Source organism: Talpa europaea, assembly GCF_964194135.1.
Source record: "Talpa europaea genome assembly, chromosome: 8".
NCBI classification, from domain to species: domain Eukaryota; kingdom Metazoa; phylum Chordata; class Mammalia; order Eulipotyphla; family Talpidae; genus Talpa; species Talpa europaea.
In genome coordinates this window covers 122,222,227-122,242,676 of record NC_140075.1, presented here as the reverse complement: position 1 = coordinate 122,242,676, position 20,450 = coordinate 122,222,227, and the positions used below count along the sequence as shown (strand labels likewise).

The 20,450-nt window shown below is 71.4% G+C and overlaps 2 protein-coding genes across 2 annotated transcripts; one reads left to right on the top strand and one right to left on the bottom strand.

The window, feature by feature from the left end:
- Window positions 1–385: 385 nt before the first annotated feature.
- BRF1 (BRF1 general transcription factor IIIB subunit) lies at window positions 386–18,994 on the top strand (the record flags this gene model as incomplete). The annotated part of the gene is made up of 18 exons (XM_084239693.1): window positions 386–569; window positions 3,915–3,995; window positions 6,335–6,508; window positions 7,065–7,096; window positions 8,004–8,076; window positions 12,749–12,898; window positions 13,332–13,425; window positions 13,926–14,052; window positions 14,147–14,186; window positions 14,255–14,347; window positions 14,908–15,171; window positions 15,835–15,896; window positions 16,209–16,290; window positions 16,361–16,416; window positions 16,732–16,979; window positions 18,008–18,059; window positions 18,274–18,451; window positions 18,540–18,994. 18 exons carry the CDS (start codon window positions 386–388, stop codon window positions 18,575–18,577), a joined length of 2,028 nt encoding a protein of 675 aa, XP_084095819.1. The 3' UTR covers window positions 18,578–18,994.
- Window positions 8,324–10,351, bottom strand: BTBD6 (BTB domain containing 6; the record flags this gene model as incomplete). Its single annotated transcript, XM_084241058.1, has 4 exons — window positions 8,324–9,539; window positions 9,610–9,728; window positions 9,826–9,916; window positions 9,978–10,351. The coding sequence occupies 4 exons, from the start codon at window positions 10,349–10,351 to the stop codon at window positions 8,507–8,509; spliced, it is 1,617 nt and encodes a 538-aa protein (XP_084097184.1). The 3' UTR covers window positions 8,324–8,506.
- Window positions 18,995–20,450: the final 1,456 nt, after the last annotated feature.

Here is a 20,450-nt window from a genome sequence, read left to right as displayed (position 1 = left end):
GCGCGGCCGTTGCCAACGGGAGGCGCGGCGCGGCGCGCGCGGCGAATCTGCCGCTGCGAATCGGCGCTCGGCGGCGGCGGCCTCGCGAGAGTCTCGCGGCTGAGGCGGCTGAGGCGGCTGAGGCGGCTGAGGCGGCTGAGGCGGCTGAGGCGGCTGAGGCGGCTGAGGCGGCTGAGCGGCGGGCGGGGGCCCCGGGGCGCCGGAACTTCGCGCGCGGGCCCCTCGGCGGACGGAGCGGGCGCCCGCGGCGGCGGGACCTCGGGCGCCGGCCCTCGGCGGGCGGACGCGCCCCTCGGCGCGCGGGGCCCGGGGCGCCCGGGAACTTCGGGCGCGGGCCCCTCGGGCCCCGCCCCCGGCCCGGCGGCCGCGGAGCGCGGGCGGCGCGATGACGGGCCGCGAGTGCCGCGCGTGCGGGGGCACCGACATCGAGCTGGACGCGGCGCGCGGGGACGCCGTGTGCACCGCCTGCGGCTCGGTGCTCGAGGACAACATCATCGTGTCCGAGGTGCAGTTCGTGGAGACCAGCGGCGGCGGCTCCTCGGCCGTCGGCCAGTTCGTGTCGCTGGACGGTGAGCGCGGCGGGCGGGCGGCGGGCGGCGGGACCCCCGGGCCGGGCCGGGCCGGGCCGCGCTGTGCGGGGCCGCCCCGCGCCCCCCGGGGTCGCCTCCCCGCCCGGCAGGCCCGCAGGCCGGGCGCAGACGCGGCCCGAGTCTGTTATTTACTTTCTCTGCCCGGAGGGCCGGTTCCCGCCGGGCGGGGGCGCGGGGGGCGCGGGGGGCGCGGGGGGCGCGCGTGCAGCTTGAGGCGGTTCCCCGCGCTCCCGGGCCTCTCCAAGACTCAGTCATTTCTACGGAACCGGCGCGGCGGGGGCGCGGCGGGGGCGCGGCGGGGGGCGCGGCGGGGGCGCGGCGGGGGCGTGGCGGGGGGCGCGGCGGGGGCGGGAGTCCCGGCGGGGGTCGGGGGGCGCGGCGGGGGCGGGGGTCCCGGCGGGGCCGCGGCGGGGGCGGGGGTCCCGGCGGGGCCGCGGCGGGGGTCGGGGGGCGCGGCGGGGGCGGGGGTCCCGGCGGGGGGCGCGGCGCGGAGCCGCCCGGGGGGCGCTGCCGCCGGGGCCCCGCGCCCCCGGCTCTTGTTTGTTGTCACGTCCGAGAAGCCCTCGCCGCACGCGGAGCCGGTGCCTTTGTCGCCCGGGGGTGTCCGCGTTTGGGGGGGACGGGGCCGCGCGCAGCGTCCGGCCTGGCAGGTGCCGCAGGCGCCGCGCGGTCCCCCGCAGGCCTCGCCGCTCCCGCGGGCGCCTTGGCGGCCGGGCGCCCCCGGGGCCTCCCTCCGTCTCCAGGCCGGGGACGGGGCGGCCCCAGCGCGGCTGCGGCGCGTCGTCCTTCCGCTTCCCCTGGCGGGAGAGGCCCGGCGGGCTGGGGCCGAGAGAAAGTTTGTTTGTATTCTGTGTGTGGAAGAGGGGGTGCAGGCCGCGGCGGGTGAGGGGACTCCCCACCGGCGAGCGCGGAGCGGAGCGGGCGGACCCCCGAAGCCCAGGCCGCGGAGACGGGAGGGTCCGCGGCGCTGGGACGGACTCCTCGGCGGGGGCAGCGCTGAGTCGGACCCCCGCGCCCCGGGGAGGCCCGGGTGCGCCCTTATCCCGTTGTTCTCTTCCCCGAGTGTGGGAGCAGCGCACCCGAAAGACCGCATGTTGCTTTTAAACTGTTGTTTTAAAGTTGAAACGCAAATATTCTCCGATTAGAATCTCCCGCTTGAAAGTAAATCTAATTTGTTAAGATTTGTTTATCCCTGCACACAAGAACTGGGGTGCAGGCCGGAGGTGCGGGGTGAGAGCACCCACCAGAGGCAGAGCGGGGGGCAGAGCGGGCGACCGAGGACGCCCCCGCCGAGGGGGCCACAGGGGTCGGGGGCCGCGGGGTCTGCCGAGCCTGCGGGCAGCTCCCTGGCGGGGGACGGACTCGGGCCGGGCGGTGACAGCCTGAGACCAACCCGGCCACCGGGAGGCCGCTGAGTGTCACACAGACGCCTGCGGGGCTCTGACGGGCCGCGCTGAAGTCCTGTTCCCCGGGAGATGTGACGCCTTCGCGCCTTGGTCTTCCCCGTGAGCAGCGACTCGTCTCGGCGGCCTGGCTGCTCTTCTCCCTGCTCGGACCGGTGGTTTTCAGCGCCCGCCCCTGTCCTGTCCTCTCCCGGAGGCCGGGCCGGGCCTGTCGGAGCCAGCGCGGGCCGGGGCTGCCGTGGCCGTCACCGGTGACCTTCCCAGCGCACCTGCGGCGGGCCTGGGTCTCCCGGGGAGGGTGCTGTGTGTAGGGGGGGCCGTTCCGTTTCTTCCTTCCGCCTCTGGCCCTGCCCAGGCGCTCCCCCTGAGGCTGGGGTCCGGGACTTGGTCAGGCAGAGGTGGCCACGGTCCCTCTCGGCCCCTGACCCGGGGGCTTTTCATAAGGGCGCCTGGCTCTCCTGAGATGCTTTTTCTGTATCAGCGGATACAATGTTTTTGGTTTTTTTTAAGGTTTATTTATTTATGCACACCAGAGCTGGGGCGCAGGCCAGCGGTGGGGGGTGAGAGGACTCCCCAGAGAGAGCGGGGAGCAGGACAGGCGGATGCACGGACACCCACTGCTGAGAGGGCAGCGGGGAGACCGGCGGGGTCTGCGGCGCCCTGTGGGCTGCTCCCTGGCCGGGCCCAACTCCTGCGGCCTGTGCCCGGGCGCGCTGCGGATACAATGTTCTTAAAGCCCCTGAGGTAACTGGTTTCCAGACTGGGCTCCGGGCGGGGGCTCCGCTCACCGGGCGGGCTGTGTGGCTGCAGTAGCCACGTCTGTGTCTGGCCCCGCTGCCGAGGTGGTGCTGGGAGATGTTCCCTCCGCTTCCAGGAAGATCGCGCGGAGTCGGTGCTGTTTCTTTCTGAATGTCCAGTAGCGCCGGCCCTCCTGGCCACCTGTGCCGGGGCTTCTTTTCCAGAAGGTTTTAAGCGGCGAATTTGGTTTCTGGAATGGTTGGAGGGGATGGTTGTATTTCAGATGCTGTTTTACTTTGGGCGAGTTGATGGTTTTGAGGCCTTGGTCCATGTTGTCTCGGCACTGAAATCACGCCTGTTCACGACCGACTAAAGACCTGGGGTCAGAGCTGGGTGCGCGCGGCAGAGGGAGAGAGACCCCGCGGTCCCGGGTGCGGGCGGCTGTGCACCGCAGTGGCGGTCGTGCGGAGAGATACGCAGTCAGCGTCCAAATCCCAGTGGTTTTTTTTTTTAAAGATTTGTTTTATTTATTGATGCGTACAAGAGCTGGGGTGCAGGCCAGAGGTACGGGTGTGCGAGGACTCCCCAGAGACAGAGTGGGGAGCACAACAGGCGGATCCGCTGAAACCCACTGCTGAGGGGAGCAGCGGGGAGACAGGAGAGGTCTGCGGCGCCCTGTGGTGGTAGCTCCCCGGCCGGGGATGGAACTCAGGCCGCAGCGGCTGCCGATAGCTTCATAGTGCTGAGACTGACCCCTGGCGCCACCAGGGAGCCCCAGCCTTGCTGAGATCTTTTAACAGTTGCTGGCATTGGTTTGGGATTTGGGGGCAATCAGGGATACACCGGAACCATGGTACCCCAGAGGACCGGCCCACTGTCCACTGGCTGTGCTGGTGGTCGACAGCAGAGACCTGGCTTCAGAGTCCTGTCACTTCGGAGCCTCTGGCGCCCCACGTGTCCCTCCCTGAGCTGGGGTGGTGTGCTATGTCCCCCGAGCCTGCCCCCATGCTCCCTCACTCCTGGGAGAGGTGGGGCGGAGGCCTTGTGCACGGAAGCCAGGACCACTGTGGCTCCAGGTGGAGGCCAAGTGGGGGCAGGGGGGACGGGTGGCTCCGGAGAGCACGGGCTCGTGGGGTGGGGGGCAGCCCCTCGGGTCCCCTTGACCTCCCATTCTGTGTTCCAGGTGCTGGCAAGACCCCGACCCTGGGGGGCGGCTTCCACGTGAGCCTGGGCAAGGAGTCGAGAGCGCAGACCCTGCAGAACGGTACCGGCGCCGGAGGGCGGGCAGGGCGGGGCCCGACACTGCCCCTCGGGGTCTCTCTGGTCCGGGACGAGCTTCATTCGCTGGGATTCGCAGTCTGGGGACTTTTCCCTTCGCCGTCTTCAAGTTTTCATTGGATAAGTGGAGATGTCTTCACTCGAGCCCGGGCCTGTGGGGTGTGGGGCAGCAGGGGCCTGCCCGGGCGTCCAGCCGGCCTGAGGGCGAGAGTTGGGGCGCCGACCAGGCCAGTCTGGCCCTGGTTCTGCTTCTCGCTGCCTGTGAGTGGGCGCAGACGGGTCTGGAGGTGCCGCCTCTCGTGCTGTGGGTTTTAGCCGCTCGTGCTCTGGCGGCGCCTCAGACCTGCACCGGCGTGTCCTCCTGCCTGACCTGCTCCCCGCCCTGACCCCTGCTTCTTTTTCGGTCTGCAGGTGTGGGGCTGTACTGGGGGGGCTCTGCTGGGAAGACTCAGCCGGCAGGAGCAGGGTGGCCCTCAGCTGTGGGGCTGTGCTGGGGGCGCTCAGTGGGGTTGGGGTTGGGGGTGGAGGGCCGCTGGGGGGCTTTCCTGCCCTGGGTCTGCTCCCCCCGTCTGTCACTCTTTCTCCAAAGCTGGCATGGCCTTTCCTTTTCCTGACTCTCGTGTCTCCCGCCACGCCTCTTGGTGCTTTGAGCTGTGCCCGTGGAGCTGCTTGTCCTGCTTGGGGGCTGCGTTTAGATCCCTGCGAACTCTAGCCAGAGGCCGGGAGGGTGGCCCCCTCCCCGTGCTCCCGCCCCCACACCTTGCGGCCTGCAGTCACTGCACCTGCCCAGGCCCTGCCCCCACACCTGAGGCAGCGCCTTCTGCAGAAGCCCTGGGGGTGGCGTCTTTCTGGAGGGTGCTGCGGTAGCCAGGGCCACTCACTCCTGGTGTCCTGCGGTCAGTGCCCATCCTGTGAGGCCGGCCTTGGCCCCTGCCAGGTCAGCTGCTGCCCGGAAGACCACTGACCGCTCTCCTGCCTGCGCTTCCTTTGGGGGGTTGCTGGCCGGTCACTGGCAAATGGCCGGTGGGCATCTGGGTTTCAGCAGGTCTTTGGTTCCTGGGCTGCCACCCCCTGGTCAGCCAGACCACTGACGGTTGTCCAACAGGCGGAGCCCCCACTGGCCCCGGGGTGCTGGCAGGGAATGCTGTCTCTGTGGCCTGCCCTCTTTGCTGCCATCGAGTTCGCAGTGGCCAGACCCTGTAGCTCATCTGGAGACTGTTCTGCAGCTCCTGCCCACTCCCTCTTGGCCTGTCGCTCCTCTAGGTCCTTTTCCAGTGTAAGCCCCACAGCGGCCCCCAGGGCCCCCAGGCTCCCAAGGCCCTCAGGAGAGGCTAAGAGTCCTGAGCTGGGGCTCAGGGGGCAGAAGCCAGGCCATCCCTGGGGTGCAGCCACAGTGCTGGGGGCAGAGGGCCAGTGCGGCTCCCTGGCCCACAGTCTGGGTTCCAGGCTCCCCGGGCTCCAGGGAAGGCCGGCTGGCCTTGCAGGCGGTCACCTCGCGGGCGTGGTGTGCCGGTGCTGACTGTCCTGCGGGTGGCGGCTGAGGCTGGCCCTGGGGCCTCCCTGAGGCTGGGCTTGGTGGTGCACTGGCCAGCAAGTGAGCCCTCGGGGGGTGCTGCCGGCGGGCTCCCCGAGCTCAGGCCCTGTGCTGGGGAGCCCTGGAGGAGCCCCAGCCTTGCGGGTTGCGATTCTGGGCGCTGAGTGGCCTGGCTGGAGCCCAAAGCTGCTGGCCTGTGGGGCACTGAGACCGGGCAGCTCAGCAGAGCCCTCGCTGCCCACGCCCCTGGTGCTGGCCCCTGGCCCACTTCCGGCACTGGTCACTGTGAGCAGCCACGGGGCACGGTTGGCCTGGCCCCCAGACCCTGTCCTCTTCTCGCAGGGTGGGAGCGGCATTTCCCTGGGGGATCGTGGGCGGCCTGGCTGGCGCAGCAGAGGCTCCATCTGGAGTTGGGGAGTCCCCATGCACGGGCTCATCTCGGGGCTCCTGCGAGGGTGGGGTGGTTGGCCTCCTGTGGCCACAGGGCAGCCCCACGTGGGGGCGGTGGGGCCCAGAGGCTGACAGGCAGGTGCCTGGCGTGGCCTCCTCGCCTGGTCTCTGCTCATTGGCCGCGGCTCCGCTCCGGGGCCTCTTCCAGAGCCTGGCCGGCCCAGGAAGGTGTAGGGGCAGTGTCTGGGCTGAGGCCCTGGGTGGGCGGCCGGCCGGCTGGGCCAACGGGGGGTCTTGGCTGTGGGGCCGCAGGCACCCCCAGGAACCTGCTGTGGAGGGCGGCCGTGAAGGGCAGCGTGGCCCGGGTGGGGACAGCCGTGATGCTTTGTGGCGTGTCCCAGGGCGGCGTCAGATCCACCACCTGGGAAACCAGCTGCAGCTGAACCAGCACTGCCTGGACACGGCCTTCAACTTCTTCAAGATGGCCGTGAGCAAGCACCTGACGCGCGGCCGGAAGATGGCGCACGTGGTGGCAGCCTGCCTCTACCTGGTGTGCCGCACCGAGGGCACGCCCCGTATCCTTTGAGCTGCCCGCTCCCCCGGGACCCCTGCCAGCCTGTCTGTTTCACCTGGTCTTTGAATGCTTTAAAATGATCGTCAGGTTTTGTCCACTGATGCGGTTGGCAGCTCCCGGCCCTGACAGCAGTGCCCGCGGTGGGCGGCGGCTGCAGCCATCCCCTCCATGGGAAGGGGCGTGGGGCCCACCCCTTGTGTCTGTCTCCTGGCCTTGAGGGCCTGGCCACACTGTTTGTGCACCTGCTGAGAGCGAGAAGGGGCCCACGCCAGGGCCCTGTGGCTTGCACCCCAGGGGTGGCCTGGCCTCTGTCCCCCTGAGCCCTGATGCCCGTGGGGTTCTACGTGGCCCTCAGTGAGACTGATTCCTGTCCAGACCATGTGAGGCTCAGGACTCCAAGACCCTCGTCTGCCCTGGGGCCTGGGAGTAGCTCAGAGGTATCCGGGAAGGTGCTGGTGGCCGGAGCTGCCCACCGGCTTCACTATCTGGGCCCCGCTTGGGCACTGCTGCGGGGAGGGGGGGGTGCCTCGGAGCAAGTGCTCCTTGACCCTGCCCAGACATGCTCCTGGACCTCAGTGACCTGCTCCAGGTAGGCGGCTCTGGCCGGGAGGGAGGGGCTCGGGCTGGTGAAACCGGGGGGGGGGGGGGGGGGGCCACAGTGGACATGGGTGTGGGTCCATTCTGTGGCCGGGCAGCCCTGCCTGCAAGGAGAGGCCAGGCTCCCTGGCCGGGGAGCGGGAAGCCCTCAGGCCCAGCCGGGGCCTCCCAGCCCACCCTGAGCCTCCCTCGGTCTGCTCCTTTCCAGTGGCCCAGCCTGGGGGACCTGGGTGGCAGGGGCAGATGGACCCAGCATGAGACCCCAGGCTCCCGGGGCTCAGTGTCACTCAGGTGGGGGGTATGGGTGGCTTCTCAGCGCCTGAGGGGCTGGATGTGAGCGGAAAGCCCAGCGTCCAGGGCCCTGTTGGGTTCAGGTCCAGGGCCTTGTTCCCCATAACTGCCCAGGAAGGACTTGGCTTGAAGGAAGCGGGAGGGCTTCCCGCTGCTCCTCACACCCCTCGTGGCCGGTGTCCGGCCGGGTGATGGCCCTCCTTGGCCTGGGGAGTGCCAGCCAGAGCCCCTGCTCAGGCTGGATGTGCAGCTGGCTTTGGCCTCCCACTGGTGCGGGCCCTGGTGTCTGGCCAGCTGGGGCCCAGGTGAGGCCCCAGCAGGACCTGGAGGAGACAGGCCCACATGGGCTCCCGTGTGGGCCCCCTGGCAGGACGGGGACCCCTTCTCGCCCAGTACAGCGACCTGGAGCTGCTCATGTGCGGGAGGGGCAGGGCTGAGCCGGTGGGGTGTCCTGCCCAGGACCTCCGGGGGCTGGCAGGGCCGGCAGAGGTGCCAGCGCGCCAGGCCCTCCCTCGGCTCCTTGACAGCCGGACGGGGAAACACGTTTTGGGGGAAAGAGCAGAGGTTTCCTGAACCCAGGTGCCACCGTGCCGGCTCCCTCCTGACAGGTGAACGTGTATGTGCTGGGGAAGACCTTCCTGCTCCTGGCCAGAGAGCTGTGCATCAACGCGCCCGCCATAGGTGAGGGCCTCGGCCTGGCCTGGGGGGGCCGGGGAGGGGCGGCCCTTCATGCTGCACAGGCCACTCCAGCCTCCCGGGGGCGCTAGCCAGGGGAAGCGGAGGGCAGGGCTCCCCACGGCCTAGCGTTTCTACATGCGAAGGGCCCTTGGGGTGAGGCGCTGCAGCCAGCCGTCCGTCCGCGGCCCCTTGCTCCTGGTCAAAACTTTATTATGAAAACCCCTCAAATAGCACAAAGACCTGGAGGGCGTCTTCCCTCCCTGTACGCCGAGGGGAGGCCTGGGGGGCGAGGGGCGGCAGCGTGGCTGTCACCGCAGGGAAGGGCCTGCCTCGCACCCCCCCCCCCATCTGCCCTCCACAGCGACCTGCCCTGTTGCGCATGCGGCCAGCTGGGCCCTGGCCTTGGCCCTGCCTGCAGCGCACCCCCGCCAGGTCAGGCATAGAAGATGAGCTCGGGGATCTGCCCACCCTGCACCCCAGTGCCGTTGGTGCTGTCCGAGGAGCACTGGAACTGGAAGGTCACCTTCCCGCACTGCACCTCCGTCATGCCCTCCTGCCCGAAGTAGCTGAGCTCGCTGCCGTCCAGCACGGCGCTGGCCGTGTAGAAGGCGTCCTGCTCCACCTGCACCGGGTGCTCGAACCACACTGGGAAGGTGCCGTTGGACCCGTCTGACACGAAGCCCGTCAGGGTCTGCGCGAGCACCGCGCCCAGGCGCTTGAGCTCGATCTTGACGCGGTACTCGGCCGGGCCCGCGCTGGACCCGTACAGGCCCAGCCCCGCGATGAACACGCGGCGGTCGGCGGCGAACTGGATGCTGTCGCAGCGGCCGCGGTAGCGCCACTGGTTGCTGCGGTAGGCGGACGCCTGGAAGCGGCGGCAGCGCTGGGGCGCCAGGCCCTTGCGCTTGGCCAGGGGGAAGTCCAGCAGGGGCTTGTTGGCCGCCGTGAACCACAGGAAGATGCTGTGCGTCTCCTCCAGCGTCAGCACGGCCGACTGGGCGGGGCCGTTGGCGAACTCCTCCAGGGTCATGGCGGGGATGCGCACCAGGTAGAGCGCCGGCCCCAGGACGCGCCGCTGGTTGCGCGGGGTGACCGGCAGGCCCTGGCGCTTGCACTCGGCCTCCGCCCAGCTCAGGACGGCCTCGAAGACCACCGCCTCCTTGGTGTTGAGCGCCTCCCTGCGCACGATGATCTCCAGCGTCTGCCAGTCGATCTCGCAAAAGCCCTCGGACCGCAGGGCCATCTCGGCCTGCGCGTCGATGACCTCCCAGCAGCGCTGGGTAAGCTCCGGCTCCTCGAACAGCCGGCTCTGGGAGAGCAGGACGCAGGCGTTCTTGGCTTCCAGGCTGGTCTCGAGGAAGGTGACGCAGGCCTTGGCGAGCGCAGGGACGATGTACTTCTTGGCCGCGTACAGCGTGGCCAGCACCGTGTCCGCTTCCAGGTCGATCTCGTCGCTGTACATGTACCTGGCGGGCGGGGACGCGTCAGGGCGCGCTCGGCCGGAGCAGGAGCGCCCCGCCCGCGCCGGCTACTCACTTCAGCAAGACGAGGAAGGCGGCGGGCTCCACGTCGGGAATGTGGATCTCCGCCTTGACCTCCGCCAGGTCCCCGTAGAACATGGCATAGAAGACGGAGCTCCCCACGGCCAGGACGTACTGCGGGGAGAGCGCTGCCCTGAGCCGGGGCCCTCCCGCCTCCGGCCGCGCCACCCCGGCAGAGGTCAGGCCGTGCGCGCGGCCCGCGGCTACCGACCTTGTGGGCGGGCACCCTGCGCGCCGCGCCCGGGGGGCCCACGACGAAGTGCACGTCGGCCATGAGCTCGCTGTTGAACATCAGCGCGTTCCTGCAAGGGGCAGAGGCTCAGGCGGGGGCGGGGCGGGGGCGGCGGGGCGGGGGGCGCTCACCTCTCGCGCAGGGTGGGCCGGCAGGCCTGCCAGCCGGCGCCGTCCGCGTCGTTGTTGTCGGGCGCGGGCGGCGCGGGCGCGGGCGGCGGCGGCGCGGGCGGCGGGGCGCGGGGCGGGCCCTTCCCGGGCGCGGCGGCGGCCGCGTTGCTGTTGGCGATGTCGGTGGCCGTGGCGGCCGCGCCGCCCGCGGCGGGGCACAGCTCCGCGGCCATCTTCGCGGGCGGGGCGGCGGGGGCGGCCTCGGCGCCCGGGCGGGGCGGCGCTCCGTGCGCCCTCGCGCCGCGCCGGGGCCGGGGCAGCGGCGGGGCCAGCACCAGCAGCGCGGCCAGGCACTGCGCCACCCGGCCGTGCAGGCAGGCCAGGGGCAGCAGCATGGGGCGCGGCGGCCGCCTGCCCAGCGCCGGCGCTGCTCGGCCGACCGCCGCCCGCAGCGCCCGCCCGCGCGCCCGCGTCACGGCGTGCCCGCGCCCCGGCCCCGGCGCCCCCGGCGCGCGGCTCCGCCCCCGCGCGAGGGCGCACGCCCGGCCCCGCCCCGGCCCGGCGACGCGGGGGCCGCGAGTCCCGCTGCCCGTGGTGCGCGCGGCCTGCCCTGGCTCCCTTTGGACCGAGGGGCTCCGCGGCGCGGCGGGCGCGGGCTCGAGCAGGTCCCGGGCTCCCCTCCAGCCCTGCGGCCCGAGCGTGCGCGCCGGCCGGGTTCTCCGGCCGTGACCGTGCTCGCGGTCACCCGGCGGCCCCTCACGCCCTGCGCTGGCCCCGCGGCCCCCCTGTGCCGCACCTTGGCGGAGGTTCTTTTCCCCGGCTGGGCGCCCTGTCCTCGCGCCTTGGGGCGCTGTGGCCGGCTCACCTCGCTTCGTGACATCTAAACTGGCGCCTGGACCTCGGGCTCGTGACTTAGTTCCAGCCGCTGCTTAAGCCCACGATAACCTCAGAGGCTGCTTCTCACTGGTCAGGGTGGGGGACCAGCCGGCTCCTCGGCGCCCCCCCCAGCGCTCTGCCTGGGCTTCTCCGGAGCCGCTCCTGGCTCTCTGGGGGACAAGTTGAGAGCCCCTGCTGAGTCCACCCGGTGGAGGCCCGTGTGGGCTTCACTGGGAGCCGGCCCGCGGCTGTTACCCCGTCCTCGACACCGGCCCCGCAGGCAGGGGCCGTCCCCAGAGGCGGCAGCTTCCTGCTCTCTGCAGCTTGTGCCCGATCCTTGCCTTCTTTTATAGTGAGCCCGCCCCCCCACGCTGGGCACCCGCCACACCCCTGCCGCAGGCCTGTGGCAGTCCGGACCATCCCGCTTGGTCTTCTCCATCGAAAAACCCCCTCTCTTGAGCCCCCTGCCCTTCCCCGACCACTGGAGGCGCCCCTGGCAGGCCCTGGTCCGGCCCTCAGGCGCTGCCCCTGCTCTCCACCTGCACTGTGCTTCCTGGCCGTGCCAGTTTTCTGCGTCCCAGCCCGCCCCGGCGTTTTGCAGTGTCTGGTCAAGACCGTTTTCTGCTCCAAGATTCGGTGTCAGGGCCCAGCTCCAGGGAGCTGGCGATGTCTGCCCGATGGCTTGTTTGAAAGTAGTTACAAGTGTTTTTTAAATTTTTTTAACAAGCACGTTTCTTTTTTTCCTTTTTTAAAGATTTATTTATTTTACTTATGCAAGAGCTGGGGTGTAGACCAGATGCACAGGAGGGTGAGAGGATTTACTAGAGACAGAACGGGGAGCAGAACAGGCAGACTGATGAAATACACAGCTGAGGGGAGCCGCGGGGAGACAGGAGAGGTCTGCCGCGACATGTGGGACCCTCGTAGGCCAGCCGGGATCGAACCTGTGCTGCAGAGGCTGTGAACAGCTTCACAGCGTGGTGCTCAACCGCCTGCGCCACCAGGGGAGGCCCCACAAGTGTTTTTTTTTAAGAGTTTTTTTATGTAAATGTAGAACCGGGGTGGGGTGCAGGCCAGAGGTGCGGGGGTGAGAGGACTCCCCAGAGACAGAGTGGGGAGCAGAGCCAGTGGAGCCACTGAAACACGCTGCCAAGGGGAGCAGTGGGAGACAGGAAGGGTCTGCTGCACCATGCAGGTCAGCGCCCTGGCCGGTATGGAACTCGGGCCGCAGAGGCCACGATAGCCTGAGACTGACCCTGGGCCACGGAGGAGCCCCTACAGCCTGGTATTCTAGAAATATCTTTTTTAGCAAAGAAATCACCAGGAGACATTAAACCAACTCCCTCCCCCGCCCTGGGGGAGGGAGCCTGGGTCCACCGCGGCAGCTGGGAGGGCTGCTGGGCGGTGACCCGTGGGTGACCCGTGGTGGGACAGAGGCCAGGTCTGGCCCAGCTCCCGCCTGTGCAGGTGCACATGGCCCCTCCGGACCAGGCCCACCTGGGGCCTCTGAAGACGACCCTGGGTCCTTGGCGTGAGTCAAGCTGGGGAGTCCAGACGGCCCTTCCCTGGGCCCCTGTCGTGGAACCCGACATGGGCCCTCGGGCGCACTGTGCAGCGGGGACCCTGGTGACCCCCTTTCTCCATTACTGGTGCTTGGGGGCAGGGCTTCCCGCGTGAGAGGGGCGCCCTTGCCCCAAGACGGAGGGGGATATGAGTCCGCAGCTCGGTCGGTGCGCGCGTGATGGACATGCCGCCTGCTGGACGGCCACGGGGCGCGCAGCTCCGGTGCTGGGCGGGGCGCGGGATCCGCCCTGTGGAGGTGGGAGGCCCCTCCCAGTGCTGGGGTCCGGGTTTCCTGGCGACCCCTCCTGCCCGCCGCTGGTGGGGCGCGCACTGAGGCCCTGTGTCTGCCGCAGACCCTTGCCTGTACATCCCACGCTTCGCCCACCTGCTGGAGTTTGGGGACAAGAACCACGAGGTGTCCATGACGGCCCTGAGGCTCCTGCAGAGGATGAAGAGGGACTGGATGCACACCGGGCGCCGGCCCTCGGGCCTCTGCGGCGCAGGTCAGTGGCCGGGGGCGGCGGCTAGTCTCCAGAGCCACCGCCCAGGCCCTGCTGCCCTGGGCTGCCCTCTGCTCCCATAGGTCTGCACAGCCCTGGTGGGGGGACAGCAGGGTCCTCAGAGACGGAGCTCGTGGCTGGGCCCGGGGCTACCGCAGCGCGGTGACCGTGTGTGGTCGGGTCTCCAGGGGACAGTAGCGTGTCCCCATCTGGTGCAGCCATCTATGGGCAGTGCCCCTGGGGCCCCGCGCCAGTGTCCCACCCAGCTCACAGTAGCTCAGCCAGGCCGAGAGGCCTTGTCCTCTTCCAGGCAGACCCCCTCCCAGGGCCTGCCCTGGGCAGTCCTGCAGCGCCCCGCTCCGCACCAGCACCGACCCCTCTGTCCTGGGGCTTCGTGCTTTCTCACACCACCCACTGGCCTCGGCCGCCCCCGCAGCGCTCCTGGTGGCCGCCCGGATGCACGACTTCCGCAGGACCGTCAGAGAGGTGGTCGGCGTGGTCAAGGTGTGCGAGTCCACCCTGCGGAAGAGGTGAGCCGCGCTCCGAGGCGCCCCGCGTGCTGACCCACAGGCCCCGGAGCCGCCCCGCCCTTTCCCAGGCCGTCCTAGACGCCTACTGGGGCCTGGGTGCCGGCCTGCGTCCCAGCCACGGTTGCACAGGGGTCACGGCCCTCAGCGTTCTCGGCGAAGCCTGCCACTGCTCAGGCCCTTTCCCGCGCGCCCCGAGACAGCTGGGGAGCCATCTGGCCTGTCAGCCCGGTCTCCGTTTAAAGCTGCTGCATCGGAGCCTGCTCGCACGGGGTGCAGCGTGGGGCCACCCGGCACGGTGTGGGCAGGGGACAGCACCCCCACACCCCTCCCACCCCCGCTGCTGGCAGCGGCACCAGGTCCCCGCTCGGCCCCTCCCTCTGGGCCCAAGTGCCCAAGGGCTGGCTGCAGGGGGCGGGCGCAGCGGTGGCAGGGCGCTGGGTGCGGTGCCCCCCGGGGCCAGCCAGTGGAGGGCTGGTCTCAGGCCACGCCACCCCGCACAGGCTCACGGAGTTCGAGGACACCCCCACCAGCCAGCTGACCGTGGATGAGTTCATGAAGATCGACCTGGAGGAGGAGTGCGACCCGCCGTCCTACACCGCGGGCCAGAGGAAGCTGCGCCTGAAGCAGGTGGGGCAGGCGGGTGGGGCCGGGAGGCAGGGCGGGGAGCGGGGTTGGCGGCGGGGGCCTCGCCGCCCCTCGGCTCACGGCCCCTCTGTTTCAGCTGGAGCAGGTTCTGTCCAAGAAGCTGGAGGAGGTGGAAGGTGAGTCCATGCGGGCGCGTGCAGCCGAGCCCCTGGGCGCCTCTGCTGACCGACTCCTGGCCCCACAGGGGAGATCTCCAGCTACCAGGACGCCATTGAGAGCGAGCTGGAGAACAGCCGGCCGCGGGCCAAGGGGACCCTCGCCAGCCTGTCCAAGGAGGGTGAGTCCACCTGCCCCCCCACCTCCCTGTGCTTCAGCCCCTCGCTGTGCGCTGGGCCTGGGTCCCTGGGCGTCTTGCTGACCGCAGGCCCCCGAAAGGACGGCCGTGGAGACAGTGGGCGCTGTGCTGCCCAGCTCGTTCAGCGGCCCCCGCGAGGCGGCCACCCGGCTGCTGCTGGATCATGGGGCTGGGCATCACCACGAGGCCTGCGTGGCCCAGAGGGCTTGGGCCGCCCCCCACGGGGCACAGCGTGGCCGCCCTGTGCCGGCCCGTCCACCATGTCCTGCCGTTGGGATGCGCCCTGCCCGGGCTCCGCCGTGGGATGGTGCTTGGGCCCGGCCAGGTCCCTGGAGCCGGGCCCAAGCACCATGTCCTGCCCTCACCCTCCTCACCTGCCTCCCCCGGGGCAGGGCCTGCTGGAGGCCCCTGTTCACATGCTGGGGTGCACAGGGGCCGATGCTCGTGGGCCCTGGCATCTCTGCGGCGTGTCCCCGACGGTCTGTGTGTCCAGCTGGCTCCTGCCTGGCTCACCGGCCTCATGCCGTGGCCCCATGTCCTAGACCCTGCAGAGGACCCCACAGCCAGTGTTTTTGGTGACGAGGACACCGCGGATGAGGAGCTAGAGGTCGCCGCCAGCCACCTGAACAAGGACTTCTACCGGGAGCTCTGTGGCCTTCCAGGGGGCTCAGAGGAGGCTGGCAACCTCGAGGGGGATGGCAGGCCCCCCGCCCTGGAGGCCCTGCTGGGGCCCCTACCCACAGCGGCCAGCCTGGGCATCTCAGACTCCATCCGGGAGTGCATCTCCTCCCCAGGCCGGGACCCCCGTGAGTGGGGTGCATGGGCTGGGGGTGGGCCCATCCTCCCCCAGAAGGGGGCTGCGTGGCAGTGGGCAGCCGTCCCGGGAAGCTCAGGACAGGGCCTGTTTGGCTGGAGAGGCCATGGTGCCCGCCCTCCCTGGGGACCTGACAGGCCTGGGGACCGTGGTAGCCTTGGCCTGTGGGGTGTCGAGGGCATCGCCCCAGGCCAGCGTGGCCTCCGGAGGGCTGGCCCTGCGCAGGAGCCCTGTGCTGAGGGGGCGCAGCTGCACCCCCACGAGGGTGCACAGGAGGCGGCTGTTCCGTGTGGCACCCAGAGCCGGGGCAGGGTGGGCCTGAGCGCTGGGGTCTGGCCGGGCCTTGGGGATGGGCACTGGGCAGGGGCCCGCCTATGGCAGTGCTGTGCCATTCTGCCAGCGGCTGATGGGGGATGCCTGGGCCCAGAGGCTTCCGGGGTCCTGTCTTCTGGAGCTCCCTTGTGTCCACCTCCAGACCTGGACCACCGTGGGGGGAGACTGTGCACCCAGCCCGGCTCCTGCGCCCAGACAGCAGGATGTGGGGGCCCCGGCAGACGGGGCTGAGGGGCAGCTGGGATGCTGGTGGGAGCCTGGCTGGCTTGTGCTCATCCGACCAGGGCAGGCCCTGAGTGGGCTGACGTGGCTCTTCCCCTAGAAGGTGCCCCGGGGGATGGCGAGCTGGACCTGAGCGGGATCGACGACCTGGAGATCGACAGGGTAGGCCCCGCCCCACTGCCCCACTTCCCCGCCCGCTCTCGCTGGCTCCCCACACCCCACCACCCTGGCCTGTCCCAGCGGGCCCCTGAGGCCGCCCCGCAGGATGCCAGGATCCCCAATGGGCGTCCTGCTGCCTGGACCCGCAGGGTGATGGGCAGGGCCCGGTGCACGTCCTCTCAGGCCTCTGCGGCCTTCGTCCCCTGCGGGACCATCCCTGCATGCAGCAGCCAGGCCTGTGGCGGGGGCGTGGGGTCTGCTCGCTCCCGGCAGGCGCGGGGCTGGGCCCACCCTGAGCAGCACTGTCCCGCCCAGTACATCCTGAACGAGGCTGAAGCCCGCGTGAAGGCCGAGCTGTGGATGCGGGAGAACGCGGAATACCTGCGGGAGCAGAGGGGTGAGCCGCCGCCCGCCCCGGGCAGCCCTCGTGCTTGGCTGCCCCGCTGACCTGCCCCCTCGGCTTTCAGAGAAAGAAGCGCGGATCGCCAAGGAGAAGGAGCTGGGCGTCTATAAGGAGCACAAGGTGGGCGGCTGGAGGCCTCTCGGGGACAGTCCTGCCTCGGGCACGTGGCCGCCTCTGGGCACGGTCGCGCTCCCAGCCATGCCAGTGAAGAGCCGGAGTCAGGCTGGCTCTGGGCAGCGGCCCGGCCGCCCCCAGAAGCCCTGTCGTTCCCCCAGTGCTCAGGGCACGGGGCGTGGGGCTCCTGCGGGCTGCTCATCTTGGGCCGCGTAGGCCCCTCTGCCCGTGGGGTGGCGGGGCCGGCGGTGGGCAGCGGACCGGGCCCCCGGCCCCTGGGCCCCGGCTGGCCTCTGAGGGCCCTTTGCTGTTGCCGCCCAGCCCAAGAAGCCCTGCCGGCGCCGCGAGCCCATCCAGGCTAGTACGGCCGGGGAGGCCATCGAGAAGATGCTGGAGCAGAAGAGGATCTCCAGCAAGATCAACTACAGCGTGCTGCGCGGCCTGGACGGCGGAGGGGCCGGCCTGCAGGGTGGGGGCGCCGGGGCCCCGCAGCCCACTGGTGCCCGCAGGCTGCCCCGGAGGACACCGGCTCGGCCGGGGCCTGAGCGCCCGGCCGGCGTAGGGAAAAGGTGGGTGGGAGAGGCCAGGTAGGGGCCGAGTGCGGTGTCCGGGCTCTCCCTGCCGCCTCCGCTGCCGTCGTGGTTGGCGGAGCTGGGGGCTCTGTGCGGGGAGCCCCTGATGGGCTGGAGAAGGGCCCCGGGCCTGTGCCCTGCACCTGCCCCCGCACTGTGGCTGGTTGACCCCCCCCACCAGGGTGGGCGCCGGACAGGTGGGGCTGCCGGTATCCCCGTCCCGGCCCTGAGGAGGCCCTGGGGGCCCCCCCGCCCCGGAGGCGGAGTCGTGCCTCTCCCCGACTGACTGCGCCCCGCCCCCAGCAACCCCAGCCAGGGCCCAGGTAGCTCGTCACCCTCCAGGGGCCCACGACCTGCCCCCACCTCCCCTGATGACGGCACAGGGTGGCCGCTGCGGGGGGGCGGCTCCGGCCCGCCTCCTCCTCTGGCCTGGCCAGGACTCCGGCTCCAGGGGGCCTCCTTCCTGCTCAGGTCGGCGGGCCTGCCCCGCGGGAGTCCGCCCGTGGCCTGAGCGCCCAGGGTCCACTGTCAGCCCTGGCTGGGTACATGCCTGTTGGGGTTGCCTGAGCCCCCTCCCCTAATCCCTGGCTTCATCCCGCGGGTGCGCGGGGCAGCGGGGCAGGGCCGGCCGCGAGGGCTTGGCTGGGTTGTTGGAGTCCCCGCAACGCGCCAGCAACGCGCCGTCCTGAGACCCGCTGTGCCCTAGAAGGTGCTGCGCGGGGGGGGGGGGGGGGGGGGGGGGGGGGAGCAGCCTGGCGCGGGCCTGCTGGGTGGGAGGGGAGGGCAGGCTTGGGGCCCGAGGGCCCTGGCCCCGCCCCCCACCGCAGGTCAGACTGGGGGTGTAGATCACTCTGGGGGGGTGCCACGGGTTCCCCTACAGTGGCCACCGCGCGGATACCCTCGTCAGCAGGACAGGCAGGGGTGGGGGCCGGGCAGCCAGCGGGAGGGCGGGAGGTGCCCCCGCAGTGCGCACGCGGGGGCTGGCGGGCCAGGGGGAGGGGGGCCTCACGCCCACTTGCTTCCAGGTTGCGGCCCTTGGTGTCCACTCCGCCGTCTAAGAAACCCGCCTTGCCGGAGGTGCGTTGTGGGCGGCTGCGCCCCAGCGGGCCTTTCCCGGGGAGCAGAGCCTGGGCCACGGCGGCCCCACGGGGGCCTGGGGAGGCGTCAGTGGAGGGCGGCCCCGGGGGGCCCCGGGGGGCGCGGGCGCCGGGGTGGGTCGGGGTCGGGGGGCTGGTCCCCGCGCGCTGGCGGTGCCCGTGGCCGCAGACCGTGCCCTCTCTGCCCTTTGCAGGCTGCGGCCCCCCTGAGCCTGAGCGCCCCGGCCCTTGGGGCCGGGCCGCTGCAGCCCGCGGCCGTGGTGGAGAGCGGGCCAGTGTCCTACCACCCCGAGGAGGAGGACGGCGAGGAGGAGGCCGAGGAGGAGGACGGCGAGCCCTGCGTCAGCGCCCTGCAGATGCTGGGCCGTGGTGGTGAGGCCCCCGCCCGCGCCCCCCACCCCCGTCCCGCGCTGCCGGCCCCGCTCTCACCCGCAACCCCCCCCCCCCCCCGTGCCCACAGACTACGGCTGTGACGGCGACGACGAGGACGGCTACTGAGGCCCCGGGGCCAGCGCCTCGCGCCTGCTCTCGCCACAGGGGGACGCCGCGCCCGCAGCACCGGCCGGCCCACGCAGGGACACGGAGGCCGGGGGCTCCCCGCTGCCGCCCAGCTCCTCCGAGGTGGGCTGTCCGGGCCGGGCCACGCGGACGCAGCTGCCCAGGCGCTGGCCCGAGGAGACGTGGGACCAGCCAGGCCCCTCAGCGGCCCCCACAGCGCTGGCGGCGTCAGCCGGGTCAGAGGACTGCGGTGGGCCCCAGACCCGGCCACGCCGCGAAGGCCCATGCCCGCTGGCGGAGCTCGGCGCTCAGGATGTGGCCGCGGCGGGCAGCAGGAGCCCCTGCCCGGGAGGCGGGCAGCAGGGCCACTGCCTCGGGCCGCCCCAGGGTCCGGACGGGAGGCGGGGAACAAGGCGTGACTGGACTCAACTGTGGTCTGTGCTCTGTGCCCCTCAGCGCGCGACGCCTGCAGGGGCCGCTCTCGGGGGTCTCTGCCCTCCCTGCCCCAGGCCCGCTGGGCTGGGCTGGGCTGGGCCGGGCGTGTCCACGGGGAAACGGCTGCCCCTTCGAAGGAGCCCATCGCTGCAGTGGACCCCAGCCGTGTCCTCATGCCAGGGCAGACTTCCATCCGGGCCGGCGCGAGCACCCAGGGCCGCCCCTTCCCGGGGAGAGGTCTGGCCCACGGGCCCGCAGCGGGCTGTCTGCCCCCCACTTGCTAGGCTGGGCAGCGAGGCTGAGGGTGCCAGACTGCTACAAGCGGGGTCCCCGCGCCCTCTCCTCTGCCAGCTGCCCCTCCTGGCTGGCTGAGGGACATGGGCCTGCAGGTGGGTGGAGGGGCCCAGCCTGGGGGGGCAGGGGCGGCGGGGAACACAGCGACCCGAGGTCGCTCCACCGTGTCCACCCAGCCAGCCCGCTGGACGCCCCCACTGGCCGGGGCCGTCCCCAGGGTGGGTTGGCCAGCAGGCAGGGGACTCTCCATCCTGAGCTGTGGCCTTGTTGCAGCGGACAGGGGCCCCAACCTGCAGGCTGAGATGGGCAGGAACTGGGGCCAGATCGCTGGGCGTTCTGTGGGAGGAGCTGGCCCTGGGCTGTGAGGGAGGGGGCGCCAGGGGGCGCCAGGGGCCGCCCCCCCTCCCCCTACAGCCACAGCCAGGGCCCGCTCCAGTCGGGAGATGGGGGCCTTGCACAGGGCCCCGAAGGCCTGAGGGTGCATGCATGCGTCTGGGGGCGCGCCTCTTTATCACAGTGTTTCTGGTGTTCATGTTCCTGGGGGCCCTGACCCGCCCCCTGCTCCCCCACTGGATCCCTGTCGGCTGTAGCCCTGCAGGGTCTGGGGCTGCTGCTGCTCATCGTGGGCAGCAGGGGGCGCCCCAGGATCTGCTGAGTGACCTAGGGGCCCCTGGCCTGTGGGGAGCACTGGCAGCCTTTTTCAGGGCCTCCGTCCCAGTGCCCGGCCCCTGGGGGGAGCTGGCTGTGCGGACAGAGGCAACCCCTGCGCTAGCAGCGCGTGTGTCCCTGCTTGGGGGTGACCCCAAGTGACGACAGTGACCGTGGTGCTGGGAGCCCGAGGGCGGGCTGTGGAGAGCAGTGGCCACCGGCCCTTGCCTCGGCCTCACCAGCAGAGCGGGCGGAGCAGGCAGCTGGGGGCTCCCATGGTGGGAGGGAGGCCGCGTCCCCGGGGCTGTGCCACCACCTGAGCAGGCCGTGGGAGAGCCCAGCTTCCTGCCCCCGGCCTGGGTCTGCTCAGGTGCCCAGCACGGGCCTCACAAGGTCACCTGGAGGTTGCAGGGGCGATGTGGGGGATGAGGGGGCCGCCACTCCACTCCAGGGGTTGGCGGGGCGGCAGCGGGGAGACGGGGCTGGGGGTGGCTGA